This window comes from Suncus etruscus, chromosome 9 (assembly GCF_024139225.1).
Source record: "Suncus etruscus isolate mSunEtr1 chromosome 9, mSunEtr1.pri.cur, whole genome shotgun sequence".
Taxonomy (NCBI): Eukaryota; Metazoa; Chordata; class Mammalia; order Eulipotyphla; family Soricidae; genus Suncus; species Suncus etruscus.
In genome coordinates, this window is record NC_064856.1 from 12,722,062 (window position 1) to 12,742,038 (window position 19,977).

At 46.2% G+C, this 19,977-nt stretch overlaps 1 protein-coding gene across 1 annotated transcript in view; it reads right to left on the reverse strand.

Annotated features, from left to right (window-relative positions):
- Positions 1–508: 508 nt before the first annotated feature.
- Positions 509–19,977, reverse strand: part of FKBP1A (FKBP prolyl isomerase 1A) — a 33,070-nt gene continuing 13,601 nt past the window's right edge. The window contains exons 3-5 of the mRNA XM_049779452.1: positions 8,775–8,887; positions 4,077–4,240; positions 509–1,560 (exon numbers count right to left, since the gene is read on the reverse strand). Of these exons, the coding sequence (XP_049635409.1) occupies positions 4,112–4,240; positions 8,775–8,887 (242 nt within the window). The 3' untranslated portion in view covers positions 509–1,560; positions 4,077–4,111. The remainder of the gene's footprint in view (positions 1,561–4,076; positions 4,241–8,774; positions 8,888–19,977) is intronic.

Genomic DNA, 19,977 nt, shown 5'->3' on the forward strand with positions numbered 1-19,977 from the left:
CAACTCTTGCCAAAATGACCCCAAAAGGTAGCCCCCAAACACAAACAAACAAACAAACAGACAAAAAGTATGAGGTCAAGGGGTTGTGCAGGGATTAAGGCATATGCCTCATACAAGGCACCCCAATGGTGTGCTTCCATCCCACTGGGCTTTGATTCATCATTCACTGAGAGTGGTCACATCTCCCACTTCCTGATTACCTCAGACCCAGACTCCCCCCAGCCCACAGCATCTAATAAACATCTGTGATTGTCAAGAGGGTGCTCCCGATCTCTCTGATCTCCCTAATGCTTTCCTCCCTCCATTCCCACCATATAGATCAAAAGAAGGGAAAGCATGTTCACTGCTCAAGTTCATTTCTGAAACTTCACCTCGAATGAATACACATACACAAACACAAACACACGTGCTCGCTCTCTCTCTGTCTCTTTCTCTCCACCCCCCCACCCGTGTCCCAAAGACCAGCTGAAAGTGACCAAGTGACCACCATCACACAGAGCTGAGAAAAGCCAGCATAAAGCACTTTTATTGCAATAATAAAACTTGAAACTCATACGTAGTGCGGGGAGGTGGGGTGGGCAGCAATAATTTCTCTCACCAAATCACTACACAAGACAGCAAAGGGGTGAGAGGGGGAGAGGAGGAAGAGCCAGGGACTTTGAAACGGGCAGGGAGCCGAGCATCAGAGGACAGAGTTGCCGAAGCTGCGACGAGCAGCGTCATTCCCAAGAGAACACTTGAGGGTTGGTCGTGACGACGGGGCTTTCACTGGTGGTGAGAAACAGCACCTTCAATTTAAACTTTCCGTTGAAGTTCTTAAAATTTAGGAAGTGTAGTTTGGATAACTAGATTACAAAAAGTCCTGAATATCCATTAGAAAAACCACAGGAAGGGGGAAGGGAGGGACAGAGGGAAGGGCCCGGCCACAGAGAAGGCTTCAGGGGTCCTGAGAGGCCCAGAGGATACCTGTAGTGTCCATCATTGTCGTGAAAACAATCTGCTTTCGAAGGCAAAGGATATTAAGGGGAGGGTGGGGCAGGCAGTGAAGGCAAAGGCTCTCCCCACTTCATTTTAGGTAGGGCTGTTCATTCAACCCAAGGACTTCTCTCAACTCAGAGAATATTTCCGCCCTCAAGAGCGCCTCAAATCTGCTATGGCTTTGCAGCGCAGCAGCAAGAATGTTTAATATATAATAAAAATTTCATCAAAAAAAAATAAAATAAAAATTCTTGCACTCCTCCCACCCACACCAATTCCCATTCTGAAGTTAACCCATTGCTTGTGCTGTTAATACTCGACTAATACTTCATTGGAAACCTATTTCAAAAGACCGAAACTGAATCTTCACCCCAAAATGAAAACAGAATAAAACAACTAACTTGAGGTTTATGGCATATAGTTGGTCAACACACATACGAGGAGAAAGGGGAAGAGCAAAGCCAGGTGATAGAACATTCAGTCGGGGAAGATGTTTCTACAGAGTGGAGTGGGACGTCAGGAAAAGCTCCGTGTGGATCCGCCTGCTGGCGTTGGGAGGTGCCAGATCCCTCCACGGCACATCTGTTGGGGACGAGAAGTTGGTGAGTTTATAAACCCCAGCAACCTGGACAGTTCTCTATCTATGGCAGGGACAGCTACGGGCCACACTAGCTCCCCATCCTAACCAACCAAGTTGGACTGAAACTAATTCCTTTCTGCTCTAGCTGCAGATCCAGTGGCTTGGCTAAATTTCTGCTGCAATAAAAAAAAACAAGTAGAAAAGTGTTGCGGGGGCCGGAGAGATAGCATGGAGGTAAGGCGTTTGCCTCTCATGCAGGAGGTCATCGGTTCGAATCCCGGCGTCCCATATATGGTCCTCCCGTGCCTGCCAGGAGCAATTTCTGAGCCTGGAGCCAGGAATAACCCCTGAGCACTGCCGGGTGTGACCCAAAAACCACAAAAAAAAAAAAAAAAAAAAAAAAAAGAAAAGTGTTGCGGGAGTGGCTAAGCATCAGAGTGTGAGGCCCTGAGTTCCATACCTACAGCAGTATTCTTTCATTTATAAGAACTGGCAACCTTGGGGTGTGTCCTTGGGGCTTCCTTCAAGATCCCCTGCAGCAAGTACTGAACTTCTCTTTGGCAGAGTACACAGAGGGTGCTGAGGGAACTCAGTCCTTCAGCACTTCTCTTCCCCTCCCTTCTTTCTACCCATTCACAGAAAGTCTGTTTTCACATCAGGACAACTATAGGCTCTTGGACAGGTCTCTGTTAAGTGACACTGTTCTCAAAGAGCAATAAGTAAGGTTTGTGGGGGCCGGGCGGTGGCGCTAAAGGTAAGGTGTCTGCCTTGCCAGCGCTAGCCTAGGACGGACCGGACCGAGGTTCGATCCCCCGGTGTCCCATATGGTCCCCCAAGCCAGGAGTGACTTCTGAGCGCATAGCCAGGAGTAACCCCTGAGCGTCAAACGGGTGTGGCCCAAAAACCAAAAAAAAAAAAAAAAAAAAAAGTAAGGTTTGTGCAGGAGCAGACAGAGGCTGTGAGCTCTGGGGATTCTTTCTGGCAGAAAGGACATGGGTCATCAAACCTGCCCAGGCCTTTGACCTACTAGTCTCCTCAAACTACTGAGGAAAGAATGAACAAGTCAAAGGGGCTAAGGTGATACTCCAAAGGCTAGAGTGCATGTGATTTGCACTCGGGCCCACTTGGGTTGGATCTCCGCCACCTTGTGGGTGTGGCCCCAAATTCTACAGCCCCTCCCCAAAAGGCACAAGGTTACACCAGAACAGCCCACAATAATGTTTTGAAACAAGCTGTCTCCTCCCCAAGCTGCGACCCATTTGTCCCAGAGAAGGAAGAGGAAAGCAGAGAAGTGGTCCAACCAACACGCAGGCATTTGAGGGTTCTAGCGCCACCCAAAGGCCATGAGGATACAGGATATAAAGGAAGCCCTTCTCTCTGGGGCTGTTTGCATCTGTTTCAGAGGGAGGGAGGCCCAGGACCCTATACGCCTTCATAGAACTGGACTTTTGTTGTTGTTTACACTGAAAAACCCATCTCTGACTCAACTTTCACTCCACAAGGAACAAGCTTGCTGGCTCAAGTGTTCTGAGTCTGGACCACAACAGTCTCACTTCTTTTCTTTTCTTTTTTTTTTTGGTTTTTGGGTCACACCCAGCAGTGCTTAGGGGCTACTTCTGGCTCTATGCTCAGAAATCACCCCTGTAGGCTCAGGGGACCATATAGGATGCTGGAATTCGAACCACCATCCTTCTGCATGCAAGGCAAATGCCTTACTGCTGTGCTATCTCTCCGGCCCCCAGTCTTACTTCTTAAAACGTTGGCCCACAAACTTGGCACTATATATTCAGTTACAAACAACAAAAATAGAACCAACCAATAAACAAGCATAATATAAGCAATATGGCTGATGCAATAGTTCAGTGGATAGTACAGTGGATTGCCTGTACATAGATAACCTGGGTTCGATCCCACATATGATCCACACACCCTACCCCCCCCCCCCAGTGATCCTTGAGCATGCATGTGCTACAGTGACAGAATAGCAAAGTGCTTGCTTTGCCCACAGCCAACCTGGGTTCCATCCCTGCCATCCTATCTGGTCCTCTGAGCCCACGGAAGTGATCCCTAAGCACAAACTCAGGAATGGCCCAAAACAAAAAGACCCACTAAGCATCAAGGGGACCAGAGAGAGAGCTCAGAGGGGAGGAGTGCATGCTTCGCAACAAGCATGCCAACGCCATCCCAGCACAGAACAGCCCCCAAGCACTGCTAAATGCAGCTCAGAAACAATAACGAACAAAAAAAGCAGTCATGCACAGCCCAACATCTTGGTAACAGTGAGCACTCCAGTGATGCCTAAGGAGCCTTCTTGGTGTGAGGCTACACTGATGCTGTGAGGAGCTATGACCAAACTACCGAATGATACCACTGGAAAAGACCAGCATCACTCAGAGATGACCAGACTGTTAATACTGAGACAGAAGGAGACTAGACAGAAGAAGGCAGAGAAGAGGGAGAGAGGGAGGGAGAAGGAGCAAGACAGGGAGAGGGAGAGACGGGTGTGCCACTTTCTTACCCAAGAATGGGGAGCGCAGGGGGAAGCCATTCCTGTCATTCCAGCTTTAGAAGTTCCACATCAAAGAAGAGAGTAGCGTTGGGTGGGATGATGCCTGGGTGTCCAGTATGACCATAGGCGTAGTCTGGGGAGATAATCAGTTTGGCTCTCTGACCCACACTCATCTGTGGGAAGAATGAAAGACCATCAGTAGCACACACACCCAACAGCCTCCACGAGCCACAGAGTCCACCTGGGGGCCTTAGCCAGGCCCTGTACCCATGACCTTGCCAAGTCTGTGTGGACAGCAGGGCAGCAGGCTGGTCCTTGCATCTGGCTCCAAGGGGCCAGACAGGTCACTGGTCACACCAGAGTGGGGCCAAATCCTCCCTGGCTCCCAGAATAACTGAGATGCTCAGGACTAACCTGACTCTGTAGTAAAACTTGCAAAATCACTTTATTTTTTCCTTTCACCTTTTCTGAGTTAATTAGCACAAATACCCTTAATTACCAACCCTGACCAACAGGCAATTTATGTTAAACTCTGGCTCAGCGGTAAGGTGCTTGCCTTGCACAAGGCTGACCCAAGACCGACCACGGTTAGATCCCCCAGCATCCCATATGGTCCCCCAAGCCAGGAGCGATTTCTGAGTGCATAGCCAGGAGTAACTCCTGAGCATCATCAGGTGTGGCCCACAAAACCAAAACAAAACAAAAGAAGTGGCAGAAAAAGTAGCAGAGATGAGAAACTAAGCTGGCTCAGTAAGATGCAAGAAATTGCTCAACACCTCCTGGCTGAAATGCAAATTTTCCCACGACTCTGTCTAATTTCTTTCTTTCTTTCTTTTTTGGTTTTTGGGTCACACCCGACAGTGCTCAGGGGTTACTCCTGGCTCTATGCTCAGAAATAGCTCCTGGCAGGCTCAGGAGACCATCTGGGATGCTGGGATTTGAACCACTGACCTTCTGCATGGAAGGCAAACGCCTTACCTTCATGCTATCTCTCCGGCCCATCTGTCTAATTTCTTATGTGGAACTGTAAGCTGAGACCCCACACTTCAGGCAGCCAATATTTGAAAAGCATCACTGCCTGGTATGTCTCAGTGGCCTGTCACTCAAAGGACACGTAAATGTCATCTAAGCTCTTAAAAAGTGCCATTTTTGCTCAAAGGGACTATTTGGGGCAACTATACTTCTTTACTTTCAACACTATTATGAATATAAAAAATGAGGCCAGACAGTACAGCAGGTAAGTCACTTGCTTTGCAGATGTATGGCCAACCTGAGTTCAATCCATATGGCCCATCCCCAAGAACTGCTGGGGTATGACTCAAAAGGAAAAAAAGAAGAAATTAAAAAGAAAAGAAAGAACTTTCAAGGCCAAGATTTCCTGAAATACAACAGCAAACACGTGTGTTTTAAAAGATGGCGATATTTACGCATATGTATTCTGTACCCACCTGTGTAAAGTGAAAATATTGCTGGAAGGGCATAAATAACACCAATGGTTTTCCACAGGAAAGAGAATACAATAGTCAGGGTCAAAATTCACTTTTTTTTTTTGTTTTTTGAGCCACACTTGTGACGCGCTAAGGGTTACTCCTGGCTACATGCTCAGAAATCGCTCCTGGCTTGGGGGACCACATGGGAATCCAGGGGGTCAAACTGAGGTCTGTCCTAGGTTAGTGCGTGCAAGGCAAATGTCCTATGTTGCGCCATAGCTCTGGCCCCCAAAATTCACTTTTTAGGATAAGTATTTTCTCCATTTGTTGGAATCAAAGGCAAAGCCCCACTATCTGTTTTCTGAACAGTGAGCAAGCAGACAGTGCTTTGTGCCAGCCTTGCACCTGTCGCTGCTGTCTGTGTACTCAATCCTGGTCTCTGATAAGACAAGGAGACAGGGACAGAGAAGCCACAAGCTCTCACAAAGCTTCTACTGCTACTGGCAGCTTTGCTGCCTCCACACTCCTTTCAGAAAATGGGACATGTGGACTGATAGAACTCAAAGCCTTAATCTACCAAAATCAAAAACGATCCAATGATTTTCCTGGCAATTCCACTTCAAGGACCCACATGTCCTTTTATGGAGATAGTGGGTACACAGGTGGACTACAGATGTGCTAGCCAGGCGCTGGAATGGGACTTTAACTTTTCATGTACTTGGAAAAATGTCCAAGATACAGCATTTGAGGTGGGTAGGGTGGACAAGTGACCAAAAATGCACCTGTGGCATGAATGTTTACCAATAAACACACAAAATCAAAACAATAGTAAAGGGACCAGCGACATGGCTCAGCAATATAGCACAGACCTTGCATTTATGAAATGCTGGATTCAGTCCCTGGTACTAGGGTTGGGGAGGTGGAGAAGCTTCACATGAAGACGTTTAAATGCTGTTCTAGGGGGTCAGGATCAATGCACAAGGAATAGCCCATGAACATGAATGACCTGTGGGGTGCCCAGTGTTGTGGGGAAATAACAAGGTTCTATGTAGGCCTGAGACTCCTCCCAGGCGCCAAGGCTGTGGCTGACACCAAAGCACACAGGGTGCAAGGGGAGCCTGGGCATCTTCCCAAGTGTCATACTTGGCCAGCCTGGGATGTGACATCGGCTGATAATACTATAGCGGTAGCAGCTACAGCTCTTGGAACACACAACATAGTCATTGTTCCAGTACAGGAACATTCTGGGAAGAGCCGTGGTGTGGACAATAGCTGGCATGAGAGATGGGGGGTGGGCTAAGGGTGCACAGAGCCAGCTAGACGTGAGAGGTAGGAATGGACTGAACAGAAAGGCAAAGCTGGCAAAGATTCCAAAGGGAAGCGAGCCACAAAATCTCCCTGTGCACAGCCAATCCTCTGCCCCTGCAGGGACAGAAATTGAGACACCTGGCTTAAAGTTTCTAAAGCAAAACCACTTATGTGGAGATAAATCAGTGAATCAGTGCTGCAACGACACCTGAAAAAAGAATGAGTCTTTCTCTCTTTCCATTAAACCTCCAATTCTCTTTGGAGAGAAGGAAATAAACTAATGCCATCAGACAGGGCCTAAGTTAAGTGCCAGGTCCCAGGCCACAGCAAACTCACTTTATCTGGTGAGTGCCAAGAACAGAATTTCCGGCTTGATGGAAAGAATCCAAGTGATAATCTGAAAATCCTGTACCTCCTAATGAGTACCGGGAATCTCAAACCATTAAAAGAAAAAACTGTCTACAGCAGGAAAAGGGAGAGATAAGGAAACTGTCAAGACAAACAAAATAACTTTCCTCTGCATATGCTGTGCAGGTATGCCAATGGAACAAACATAGATGAAGCTACACTGAGGCTGTATTTTTCCTTTGTCATACTCCCCTGAACCCAAATGTTTCATATCAGTGCTAGTGGGACCCAAGGAGACAGACACGTTCACAGTCCCTTGCTGGCAACTAACACTCTGGTCCCCAGAAAAGCACACCACATCCGAGACTGCCAACAGCAACACTTCAACAAATGTAAAACAAAGTCCACACACGACCTGCCACTGAAGTGCTCACAGTAGTCAGATGTGGTAATGACTCAAATGGCTAAAGACAAGAAACAGGACAAATGATAAACTCAACACAGCCACCTGAGGGAATACAATAGAGCTATAAGGTTTTCCCACTCTTGTGTATACCAGCATGTCATGTCAAAGACAGGTCAGTGAAAAAGAAAAGTATAGAACAATGTCTAAGTATAGAACATGTCTAAAAGAAAAAGTGCTCACAGTATATGCTTAAAGAAATTCTAAAATTGGGGCCGGGTAGGTGGCGCTGGAGGTAAGGTGTCTGCCTTGCAAGCGCTAGCCAAGGAAGGACCACGGTTCGATCCCCCGGCGTCCCATATGGTCCCCCCAAGCCAGGGGCGATTTCTGAGCACATAGCCAGGAGTAACCCCTGAGCATCAAACGGGTGTGGCCCAAAAACCAAAAAAAAAAAAAAAAAAAAAAAAGAAATTCTAAAATTAAAGATACCAGAACAGGAATTACTGGTGGGAAAACTAGAAAGGGCCAGAGAATACAGGTGTTTGCCTTGCATTCACCAAACCCTAGCAGCACATATGGTCCCCTGAATACCACACAGGATCTCTCCTGAGCATGACCAGGTATGACCTAACCCTCTTCCCCTACCTGCTCCCAGATTAGAAATAGAGAAATAAAAGTTACCTTACATCATAAAAACAAAAAGACAGGGAAACAAACATGCAGAGAGGCTAAGGGGAGCAAGGGGTCCCTTCTGGTGATGCTCGTCTAGGAGGTACAGTTATTGGGTCCGGCACACGTGTACTCAAGTGCCATCACAGCCCCAACTGGCACTGCTTAGGGCACAGGGGATTCGGGCGACCATGCAGTGCCAAAGATGAAGCCAAGGGCCTGGCACATGCTGTGTGTATGCTGAGACACTAAAGTGACCCCTTAACACTTAACACTTAAAATCTTTGAATCAGAAAGCTAGAAAGTACAGCAGGTAAAGCTTGCCTTGCATGAGGCCAATCTAAGATTGATCCCTAGCATACCATGTGGTTCCCTCCACCCTGCCAGGCATGATCCCTGAGTGCAGAGCCCGGAGTGAGCCCTGAGCACTGCTCCTTGTAGTATGGCCCCAAAACAAAACAAACAAAAAAATAAAATAAAATCCTTGAACCACAGGAATAAATATCACTTACAAAGGTAGACTTAAGGTAGAAACAAATGAGAGCATACCTGGGCAACCCCTTCTTCCCAGCCTCGGATCACTTCCTGCTTGCCTAGCATAAACTTAAAGGGCTTGTTTCTGTCCCGGGAAGAATCGAATTTCTTTCCATCTTCCAGCATCCCTGTGAAAAAGGGCAGTTGTAACATGAGCATCACGGAGTTATAACATGAGTCGAGTTAGCAGCCAGCAGTTAGTCGCGCCTACTCCAGATGTCAGCCCTAAAGAGATTGGCCAGGCAGGGCTTCCTGCATCCTTTCGTGGCTTCAGAGAAGCTGGGGCAGTCAAATCCCCTTCCTCGCCTGACTTTGGGGGCGTTCTCCCCCAACTTCAAGTAGAGTATAGACAGAACTTCATCTACCAGCCTAGCATGGTCTATTCTGTCCTCTCCTGGCAAATGTTTCCAGCTTCTCGTGCATTTCCTCCTAGACTCAGAATATCAGGTGCAAACATTGACAAGTTACATAGATTACAATCCTTTTCATAGACTGTAATCCTTCTTCAATTCACCCACCAGCATTTACAGAACTGAGGGTCTTGAACTAAATCTAAGAACTAAAGGAAAATCTGGGATGGCAGCTGGTATTAGAGAATCAGATAACTGGAAAAGTTGTTTGGGGGAAAGGCAGCAAGACTGACTAGCTAACTGGTGGGCAATGCCTCTGCTCCAAGTCAGGATCTGGACAAACAAAATCCAGAGTTGAACCATCTAAGAATTCATGCTAAGATGGGGCTTAGTTAACACAAATTGCGGCGCCGATGTCAATGTGTTACAATCCTCCTCACCAAACCATTCCCATGTCACCAACAAAACAACAGAGGCAGAGATGAGAAATCACATGTCAAGAGAGCAGAGCTTCCAAACCATCTTTATTTTGCTGTACCAGCTTCCCAGAAGCCAAACAAACCACTGGGAAACCTCTTCCTCATAGGGAATTCCAGAAATGAAGATACCAAAGGATAAAGTCCCTGAGAAGAGGAAGGAACGAACAGCTGTGACTCCTGTTGAACACCGGCTTCTCCAGCTTCTCTAGAGGCCTATGTCATCCTATTCTAGTGGCTGTAATGAAGATTCTTAAAACTCCCATGCAGGACCCCAGGAGGGACAAGGTCGTCTGGTCAACCATATCTCACCAACAAAAAGCTGTGGGTAAGCATCCATCATGGCCCTACACATCACTCAGAAGACATAGGCACACAGTTCTGCTCAATGCATTTCAAAGTGGGAGACCACATCGACACCCCAACCTAATCAGCCCAAACAACATCAATACCTGAGGAAGGCAGAGATTAACTAACAGTTGGTCTGAAATAGCTTTGTGGTGTTTGGATTACTGTGTGTGCAGTATGCTAGGGTTTGAACCTGGATCTCTCAAACGCAAAGCATGAGTCCTCTGAGCCATCTCCAGAGTCTCTAGACTATTCAGATTTTGACCAAATGGGAAATGGAAACTGGAGATGGTAGGAGTTGCTTTGCTAAGGAGCAGATGGGTGCTCCAGCAGAAGTGCTGGTGGAGAGCAGGCGTTGCCACTGCCTGGAATCTGGTGCTGAAGTCTAAGTGGAAACACCCCTTGGGGTGTTTGGGGAGGGGTCCGCCCCAGCCCCAAATCAGTGCAGAGCCAGAAACTGTCATAACATGGGGCCCATGTACACTAACCCTGTGACAGAGCCCAACCTAACTCCTGATCAAATAGCACATGGTAGGAGCAGAATGGCTTCCTAAAGATGAGGAAAACTCCATCTTCATTCTGTACGGTGTTCACTGCACACATGCATTCCCTGCCCTGCAGTGCACCAGCACTCAGAGATTCTGTGTGTGTGCAGAGGGTGAGGGGTGGGCAGGTGACACACAGACAGTGAACAGTCAGGATCTGAGTTCAACTCTGGCCAAGCAGAGAGGTCGGCACTTCCCTGCTGAAAATGAGGCCAGAGCCAAGGCTCAGGAAGGAGCCCTCCAAGCTCCGAGGCAGTGCATGAGGTACAAGGCCTGGTTCCAGCAAATGTGCTTTTCAAAAGAAGTGGGGGGAAGACACACCAGTACTGCAAGTAGTGCAGGCCTCTATGGTCACTCATGACACAGTTATGACTGCCATAGAACACAGTGCTCAGTGCTCAGAGCCCACCAGTGTTACCCCCAGCATTGTTTGGATGGAGGTGTGGGCATCTAAGCTGTGCCAAGGACCAAACTTGGGGCCCCACTCATGATCCACCATTTGAATTATTTTCCCAGTAACCAAGAGGTTTATTCAGCCAAATGTGGCCCATGAGTAGAGAGCAACACTGAGAGAGAACCAGGCTCTTCCTGTCCATGCTGGTCAGAAGAACTCAGGAGCTCCCTGAGCAAACTCGCAGCTGTAACACAAACCAGGAGGCACCTGGCAAGGGCCAAGGACAGGAAGTTGGTCCCTGGCCTGAGTCGTCTGCAGAAGATGAAGAGACATGATCCACAAAGAAAACAAGCTGCAGGGACAGCTGGAAGCAAGGCCCTTCCTCCTTGACCCCCCTTACAAAGGAGACCAGACTTTCATTCCGGTCCAGGTACAAAGTGGAGCCTTTCTCCTCAGCCAGGGCTGGTAAGGGTGGGAGCAGGGACAGTTCAAGCATGAAGACCTACTGTGTGAAGCCTGACAGAGGTCTATAGAGAAGAACTATCTAAAGGCTAAGGACACTGGAAAAAGCTCCCACGCTTCTCCCCAAGTTGAGGGTCTGCACAGAGCAACTGAGGACGGTTCCAGGACTGCTATGCATCACTCCAGCTTCAGGATAGCTGCCCATCACCCCCTTGACCCCAGAACAGCTAACTATCACTCTGATTTCACCTCCAACCACCCCTTTGAAGCTTATTTTTGTAGATGGTTAAAATGGTACCTGGAAAGGGGTGGAGATAGAGTTTGGTGGTAAAGTACTTGCTGTGCATGTGTGAGGTTCTGGGTTCACTCTTAGTGCTTTATCTCAAGTGAAACTTGCTCCTGGATATAACCTGACTAGCACAACACACTGTACTCCACCACCGGAGGAGAAACGATGCAGTGGAACTATCTCAGCCCAGATGGCCAAGACCTACCACTGATTATCATAACAGATCAGGGTCACCTCTGTACCCAAACACACCAAGTCTGTATATGTGAAACAAAACTTGTAATAGTAACTGTGTGAGAAGTATTAGTTTTGAAAACAACTGGTGATCATAAGTCCCTAAATTCATTTCAAGATGAACAAAAGTTACAACTTAGAGTTGAAATAATATAGTATACTTTAAAAAAAAAACACCCTAACCAAAACCCTAGTTCCTCCTAACCATACTCCTAGCTGAGGCAATAAATTTAAGTGCACTGGAAAGGTAAAGTATTAAGGAACATTCTCTGTTTTTGAGCCTTAGCAAAGGCCATGCAACTTGCAGGTGCTAAAAACATAATTCTAGGACTTACCCCTATAGAAAGTTCCTCCCTTGTGTGGCATTTCTTTCTCTTTTACTCCTGTATTACATCTATATACACATATATGTCTCTCTCTCTCTCTCTCTCTCTCTCTCTCTCTCTCTCTCTCTCTCTCTCTCTCTCTCTCACACACACACACACACACAAACATACACCGATACACACACTCCAGCTTCACCAGAGGAAGATGATGCACTCATCTGGCTGGTGACTGGCAAGGGACATGTGTGGGCCCCAAGCTCTTTCTGATGCTGACTCAGCCAGGAGAGTGGGTGCTGTCAGCACAAAGATTGTGGGAAGTTCTGTCTAACCTAGTTCTCTTTGCTTTTCTGGGTCTATGAGAGGCGAAGCTTCGCCCTATTATTTTAAGAAATCATAAAAGCACAAAGCAGGATTTCTCGGCAGGAGAGAGAGGAACATAGGCCCTGCTCATACCAGATCCTGAGTTCAAACCTGGCATCACATCACTTTCAGCCACATACCCTCCACCCCAGGTGTGGCCCCAGTGGCCCCAGGCACCTGAGCAATAAGTCGTACAGTACAGCTGAGTTCCAACAGGAGTGATGCCTGGATTCCCTGAGCATTGCTGGGAAGCCCCCCACACACACTTTCTTTTCTCTTTTTTTAGGAGGAGGGGTGGGGCAGGGGCGGGGAGGACGAAGAAGGAAGGGAGGGAGAGAAAGAGAATTGGGCGAAAGTTCGGTGGGGGCCCACACAAACTTTTAAAAAGCAGGATTTCTCTGTAGCAACCACTGTCTCAGATCATTATGCACTGAAATTAGAAGTGAATTACAAACAGACAGAGAGAAAAACATTAGCACCTGGAAATTACACAGCTCACTACTGAACAACCAGAAGGTCAAAGATTAAATTAAAGAGAAAATAAAAAAATTCTTGGACACAAATAAGAATGAAGACACAAAATATCAGAATGTGTTGGACACAGCAAAATCGGTACTAAGAGGAAAATGTATAACTTTGCAAACATTCATTAGAAACAAAGAAGGGGCCTGACACTGCAGAAATTGAAAGGGTAATCAGAGATTACTTTGAGAAACTTTATGCCACACAAAACAAGAAAACCTGGAAGAAATGGGTAAGTTCTTGGACTTATAATCTCCTAAGGTTGAACCAAGATGATCTGAAATATCTGAACAAACTTATCACTATTGGGGAAATGAAAATAGTAATCAAAAGTCTTCCCAATAACAAAAGCCCAGGCCCAAATGGACTCCCTAGTGAATTTTTTCAAATCTTTAAAGAGGACCTACTGCCAGTACTTTTCAGGCTCTTCCAGGAAACTGAAGAAACAGAAACACTCCAAAGTTTCTATTAGGTAACATTACCTTGTACCAAAAGCAGACAGAGATGCACAAAAATATAGAACTATGGGCCAATATCCTTGATGAATACAGATGCAAAGATCCTCAACAAAATCCTAGCAAATATGATCCAACACGTCATCAAGATGGTCATACACCATGACCAAGTAGAATTCATTCTAGAAATACAAGGATGGTTTGACATAAGCAAGTATAAGTCAACGTAATATACTTTTATCAAAAGGAAAAATGAAAATCATATGACCATCTCAATAGATGCAGAGAATGGAAGGAATGGAATGGAAGAAATTCTTATCAATATGCTCAAGGCCATTTTACCATAAGCCCATAGTAAATATTATACTCAATGGGGGAAAGCTATAAACCTTCTAAGATCTGGCACGAGACAAGGCTGTCCCCTCTTGCCACTCCTATTCAGCATAGTACTGGGTGCACTTGCCATAGCAACCTGACAAGAAAAAGATATCAAGGGGAGCCGGAGAGATAGCATGGAGGTAAGGCGTTTGCCTTTCATGCAGGAGGTCATTGGTTCAAATCCCGGTGCCCCATATGGTCCCCCGTGCCTGCCAGGAGCAATTTCTGAACCTGGAGCCAGGAATAGTCCCTGAGCACTGCCAGGTGTGACCCAAAAACCACAAAAAAAAAAAAAAAAGATATCAAGGGCATCCAGTTAGGAAAGAATGAAGTCAAGCTCTCAGTGTTCACAGATATTATGATACTATATTCAGAAAATTTTAAAGACTCTTATCAAAAGGCTTTTAGAAACAATAAATTTGTATATAGCAAAGTAGCAGGCTACAAAATTAACATGAAAGTGACCGTGATAGTGAATTTCCTTAGGCCTGGTGAGGGGATTTCCTGCAATGTTCAAAAGGCCAACTCTGGACTGTCCAGTCACACAACTGGCAGAGGCACTATGAAGGCAGCAGAGGGGTTTCCCGGTGGGGAGGAAGAAATGGCCTTTTATGGGGTGGTGGGCAGGCAAAGGAAGCACCAACTGACTAGAAGGGAAAAATGTGTATGCAATGTTTCTAGAGTGAGAATTATGTTGAATTAGAATTACAGTGCAGAAGAGAGAAACTGGAGCTCAAAACAGTTACTACAGACCCAAGAAGAAAGGAACTGATTTACCTTCCTACCTCAAACAATCAACAAAACGTGAACAATAGGACAGCAGATAGAGGATTTTGCCCTGTGGTGACCTGGGCTCAAGTCCCAACAAGAGTGATCTCTAAGTGCAGATTTAAGTCGATGTATATTCAGCATTTGAAATTGGTCAGTTCAGATCAGAGTAGTAGGTAGTACACGAGTAGGGTGCTTGCCTTGCACGCAGGTGACCAGGGTTTAATCCCCCAGCATCCCATATGATTCCCCAAGTCTGCCAGGCGTGATTTCTAAGCACAGAGCCAGGAGTAACCCCAGAGCACTGCCAGGTGTGGCCCAAAAAACCAAAATGAAAAGAAAAAAAAAGTGCAGTTAGTTGGAAATTAACTTCAAAAAAAAAATAATTCTGAGGGGAGTAAAAATGTGATTCACATAACATCTTCAAGTTCCATCCATGTTGCTGCAAACTGCATGATTGCATCATTCCTTATAGCTATGTAGTATTCCATTGTATATATGTACATCTTCATGATCCACTCGTCTGTTGTTGGACATCTAGGTAGAAGGGTAAATACAGAATGATATCACTTATATGTGGTATTTAGAAAAATTGCATGAAGAAATGAGATGGTCCAAAAGGGAGTTGTCTCAAACACCCTTCCCCAGAGTATAGCAAAAAGGAAACTGAGTGGAAGAAGAAAAACACCAATATGAAAGGATGGGAGCCGGGGGCCAAGCGGTCTCAGGTTCATTGGTTGAGGAAAAAAAAAAAAAAAGGACAGAACTAAATATCCAAGCCAAAGTCAACAACAATGGAATCAAGAGACCCAAACTCTAACCATCTCAACTGTAAAAGAGCCAGTTATACTGGCAGGCTGGGGGCAATGGGTGTTGTTGGGATACACTCTGAAAACGTGGTGGAAGGAGGTTGAAAGTGGTGGTGGGATTGGCCCTGATTCATTGTATGTCTGAACCCAACTATGAAGAACTTTGTACAACACAAATGTTTCAATATAATTTTTAAAAAATGAGATTCACGGGCCCGGAGAGATAGCACAGCGGCGTTTGCCTTGCAAGCAGCCAATCCAGGACCAAAGGTGGTTGGTTCGAATCCCGGTGTCCCATATGGTCCCCCGTGCCTGCCGGGAGCTATTTCTGAGCAGACAGCCAGGAGTAACCCCTGAGCACGCCGGGTGTGACCCAAAAAAACAAAAAAAACAACAAAAAAAAAAATGAGATTCACTAAAATCCTGCACATGGTTACTGCCAATATCCAACCTGGCAAACATTTCTCTGGGAGAAGCAAGTAAAGCCTCAGCAGCTGCTCCCACTTCAAATCTGAACAACTGGTGCCAGGACCCAGAGAAACAACCTGCCAAGTCATTGCCATCATTTCCTAGAGAAAGCTGAGAGACGGCAACTGAGGTCATGGTGAAGGCACTTTAAGCTTCGAAGGCCTGCAAGCACAAACCACTACTTCCATGACTAAGAGCCCTGACTAGTGCAGAACTGACCAATATCTTTTTTTGGGGGGGGAGGGGGAGAGAAGTGTACCACACATGGTAGTGTTACTCTTGGCTGTGCACTCCTGGTAATGTTTAGGGAATCATATGGGATGCTGGGGACTGAAACTAGATTGGCCACATGTAAGAGAAACATCCTACCTGCTACCAGTGGTCCTCAAACTATGGCCCGAGGGCCACATATTGTATTTGTATCTGTTTTGTTTCTTCATTGCAAAATAAGATCTATGCAGTGTGCATAAGAATTTGTTCGTAAGTTTTGTTTTTACTATAGTCAGACCCTCCAGTGGTCTGAGGGACAGTGAACTGGCCCCCTGTTTAAAAAGTTTGAGGACCCCTGTTAGACTATCTCTCAAGTCCCAAAGTGTTCTTTTTATTTGCTTGGGTTTTTTGGGTCACGCCCTGTAGCGCTTGGGGTTACTCCTGGCTCTGCATTCAGGAATCACTCTTGTTGGTGCTCAGGGGACCATATGGGATACCAAGGATCAAACTCAAATTGGCAGCATGCAAAACAAGTGCCCTACCCATAGTAGTATCTACCATGCTGACCGTAAGCTGACCAACTTCAAATGCTCGGTATACATCACAACCCGGAAACTGCTAGGGACGACTCTGTGTGCATTATCATTGTCAAGAACTGATTCCTGGCCAGGGATAAGATACAATGGGCTGGACAGCCTGTTCTGCAACCAGAACTCAAGGTCTGAATATCTCGTCTCCGGAGCATCACTGATTGAGAGTGACTGCTAATCCCCCACCAAAATTTTTCTTTTTCAAAAAGTTTAGGGGCCAGAACGATAGTACAGCAAAAGTAGGGCACTTTCTTTGCATGCAGCTGATCAAGGTTCAATCACCGGCAACCCATGTGATCCCCACACTTTCCAGGAGTAGTTCCTGAGCACAGAGGCAGGAATAACCCTGTGCACTCTAAAGTATATCCCCCCAATTTTTTTAAATTTTTGATGTTTTTGTTTTTAATGTTTTACCAGCACTGCCTAGAGACCACAGGTGGTGCTGGGGATCAAATCTGGTCATCCCTGTGCAAGGCAAACACCCTACCCAATGTACTTATCTTTCTGGCCCAGTAAGAATTGTTTGTCTCTGGGAACACCATTCAAGGTCACAGACCTGGAGTGAGAGTCCTGCCTCCGTGGCACTTAGCTCAACCCCTGGCACTTGCAGCGCTGGCACTCACCAGCAGTTTCAGATTTGCTTCACTTGAACGATTTTTAAAAAACCGGCAGGACACGCACGAAACTTCCACATTTAGAACTTTTCCCTATATGGTAGGAAGACTCTGAAGGGGAACCTAGACGAGAGTTTTTGTTTTCGGCACCTTTTAAATTACTAATCAGTAAAAAATAAAAAAAAATACTGATTAGTAAGAAAAAATGTGAACAAATTGGGGGTGTCCGGTTAAATGCAAAAGATCCTGAAGGAGTGAGAGCAAGACGACCATGAAAGGTTGTTCAAGTGGCTTCTGATTACAGGGCAGCCTATACTCTCCTTTCAGTTGCCTTCCAAACTGTTCCACTGGTCGTTGTCTTTTGCTTTTTATTTGTTTGTTTGTTTGTTTTAAAGAACCAGACTCAAATCCTTGGAAAGGCAACAGGAGGGCAGAGGGAAGGAGCAGAAAGGTCAGGGAGGAAGCAGTTGCTGCTATTCTGCTTTCTACCATTCTCCCTCAGACGGAAGCAGCAGAGGCCGGCCAACCAAAACCACCTGATCTCGGCTTGGCCCCACTCTGAACAGCAACGAAGAGCCCAGGCCAGGGGACTCAGACGAACTGTGCTCTGAGGCCCCACTGGGCAGGGAAGATAGCTGAGGAAGCCTCTGCAAAGCCAAAGGCTTTAGCACTTGCAGCTAAAGCTCTGGCGATATGGTTTATATGGACTGATGAATCTTCCCATGAGGTTTTCACAAGCCAGTCACTATAATACTGTTATTGAGTAACTATGAATGACACCAATACATGCTTGGAGAAAGAAATCAATGATCTATAATGTATGGTATTTAGACAGCCTCAACAACAGTCCTTACTCTACAATTTCACCAGAAGAGTCACCAGAAGGCACCTTCAATGCCTATTATGAAATAATTTATGTTTGGGTTTGAAAGAAGATGTTTAGTGAAGCCATGTCAATTTTTGTTTAACATGATAAACACATCAATCTTCTCTGTCCCTCCCATTATGGTGGGTCTAAAGATGCTCCACACGGGAGCAGAGAGGACATGCAGTGAATGGTTCCATCTCTGTTCCATTTCCATTTTCCAGGCCTCTGGCTACCATTCTGTGATGAATGGTGGGGGTGGCAGGCCTACAAAGAGGGACCTGACCTCTCTCCCCCTCACAAAATCTGAGCACAAGCCACCCAGTCTCCACCCCTTATTTGAAAAGATTTCTAACCTTTGGCTCAACTCCTTTAAGTTCTACAACCAAAAGTGCATTTGAAAGACAGAGCCATAAGAGACACAATCCCACAGGTTCATGACATACAGCAGACAGACATCTCAGAAAGCATTTCCCTCCTTTCCTGTGCCAGGGCCAGTTTAATGGTGAAAGGCCTAGAACACAGCTCCAGCAACCCCTTCCGTGGTTTCCCTCCCTTTTGCTGTTGCTGCTGCTGCTGCTGTTGTTGTTGTTGTTGTTGTTGTTTGAGCAGCTTCCCAAGCAGTGCTGGGAGTCACTAGGGTGGCATTAATGGGTGTGAGGGAGGCCATGTGGAGTCACAGAGTGACCAGGACTATAGGCCATGGCAACATGCACCCCAGACCTCTGGGCTGGCACCCCAGCCCTGGTGATCTTCCCTATACTCATGCTTTCTCAGTCTGACTCTGATGTTGCAGCCAAATGGACAGTCTTTGTTTGCTTGCTTTTGGGTCACATCCAGTGGTGCGGAGTCAATGCTCAAGGGTCACTCAAGAGAATGCTTGTGGGACTGTATGTGGTGCCAGGATTGGGCCTTCCTGGATAACTGCTAAAGCAACCACATATGAGGCAAGTGCCTTACCCCCACTGTACCCTCTCTCCAGCCCCTCAGAGGGACAGACTTTTAAAATCCAAATCAGATTATTTTATTCCTGTGCTTTAAAAAAAAACAAAAAACACCCTTCCATGCATGGTTTTCCCTCTCAGTCAGAACCAGCTAAAAGTAAGTTCTTAAATTGACCTCCAAGGCCCAATAAGCACTGCTGTCACCTCTTTGGCCTTAACACCAATCACCCATACTTTTCTCCACAGAGAGAAGTTTTCTTATTTTCTGTATTAATCCCAGAGAAAAGTATGGACTCCTTGGACTTGAAATGCTCCTACTCAGGGGTCAGATAGTATAGCTGGTAAGGCACTTGCCTTGCAAACATGCCATAACAGTCTCCCGAGTACTGCCAGGAGTGATCCCTAAGCACAGAGCTAAGAGTAACCCCTGAGCACTGTCAAGTGTGGCCCCCAAAACCAAAAATAATGTCTCTACTCAGCCACACAAATTACTGTGTTACCCTCAGATCATAATCTGAATGTCAGTTTCCCACTGAAGACTTTGCTAATCTATCTAAACATTTTCTGTCCCCTCCTTAGCACATATTCATTAATAAAACATGCAAGAAATGCATTATGTTTTTGTTACCTGCCTTTCCCACTACAGACGAAGATCAACGAGGGCTGGGGAGAATGTCTTCACTCATTTTTTTTTTTTTTGGTTTTTGGGTCACACCTGGCATCGCTCAGGGGTCACTCCTGGCTCTACGCTCAGAAATCGCCCCTGGCAGACTCGGGGGACCATATGAGATGCCAGGATTCGAACCACCAT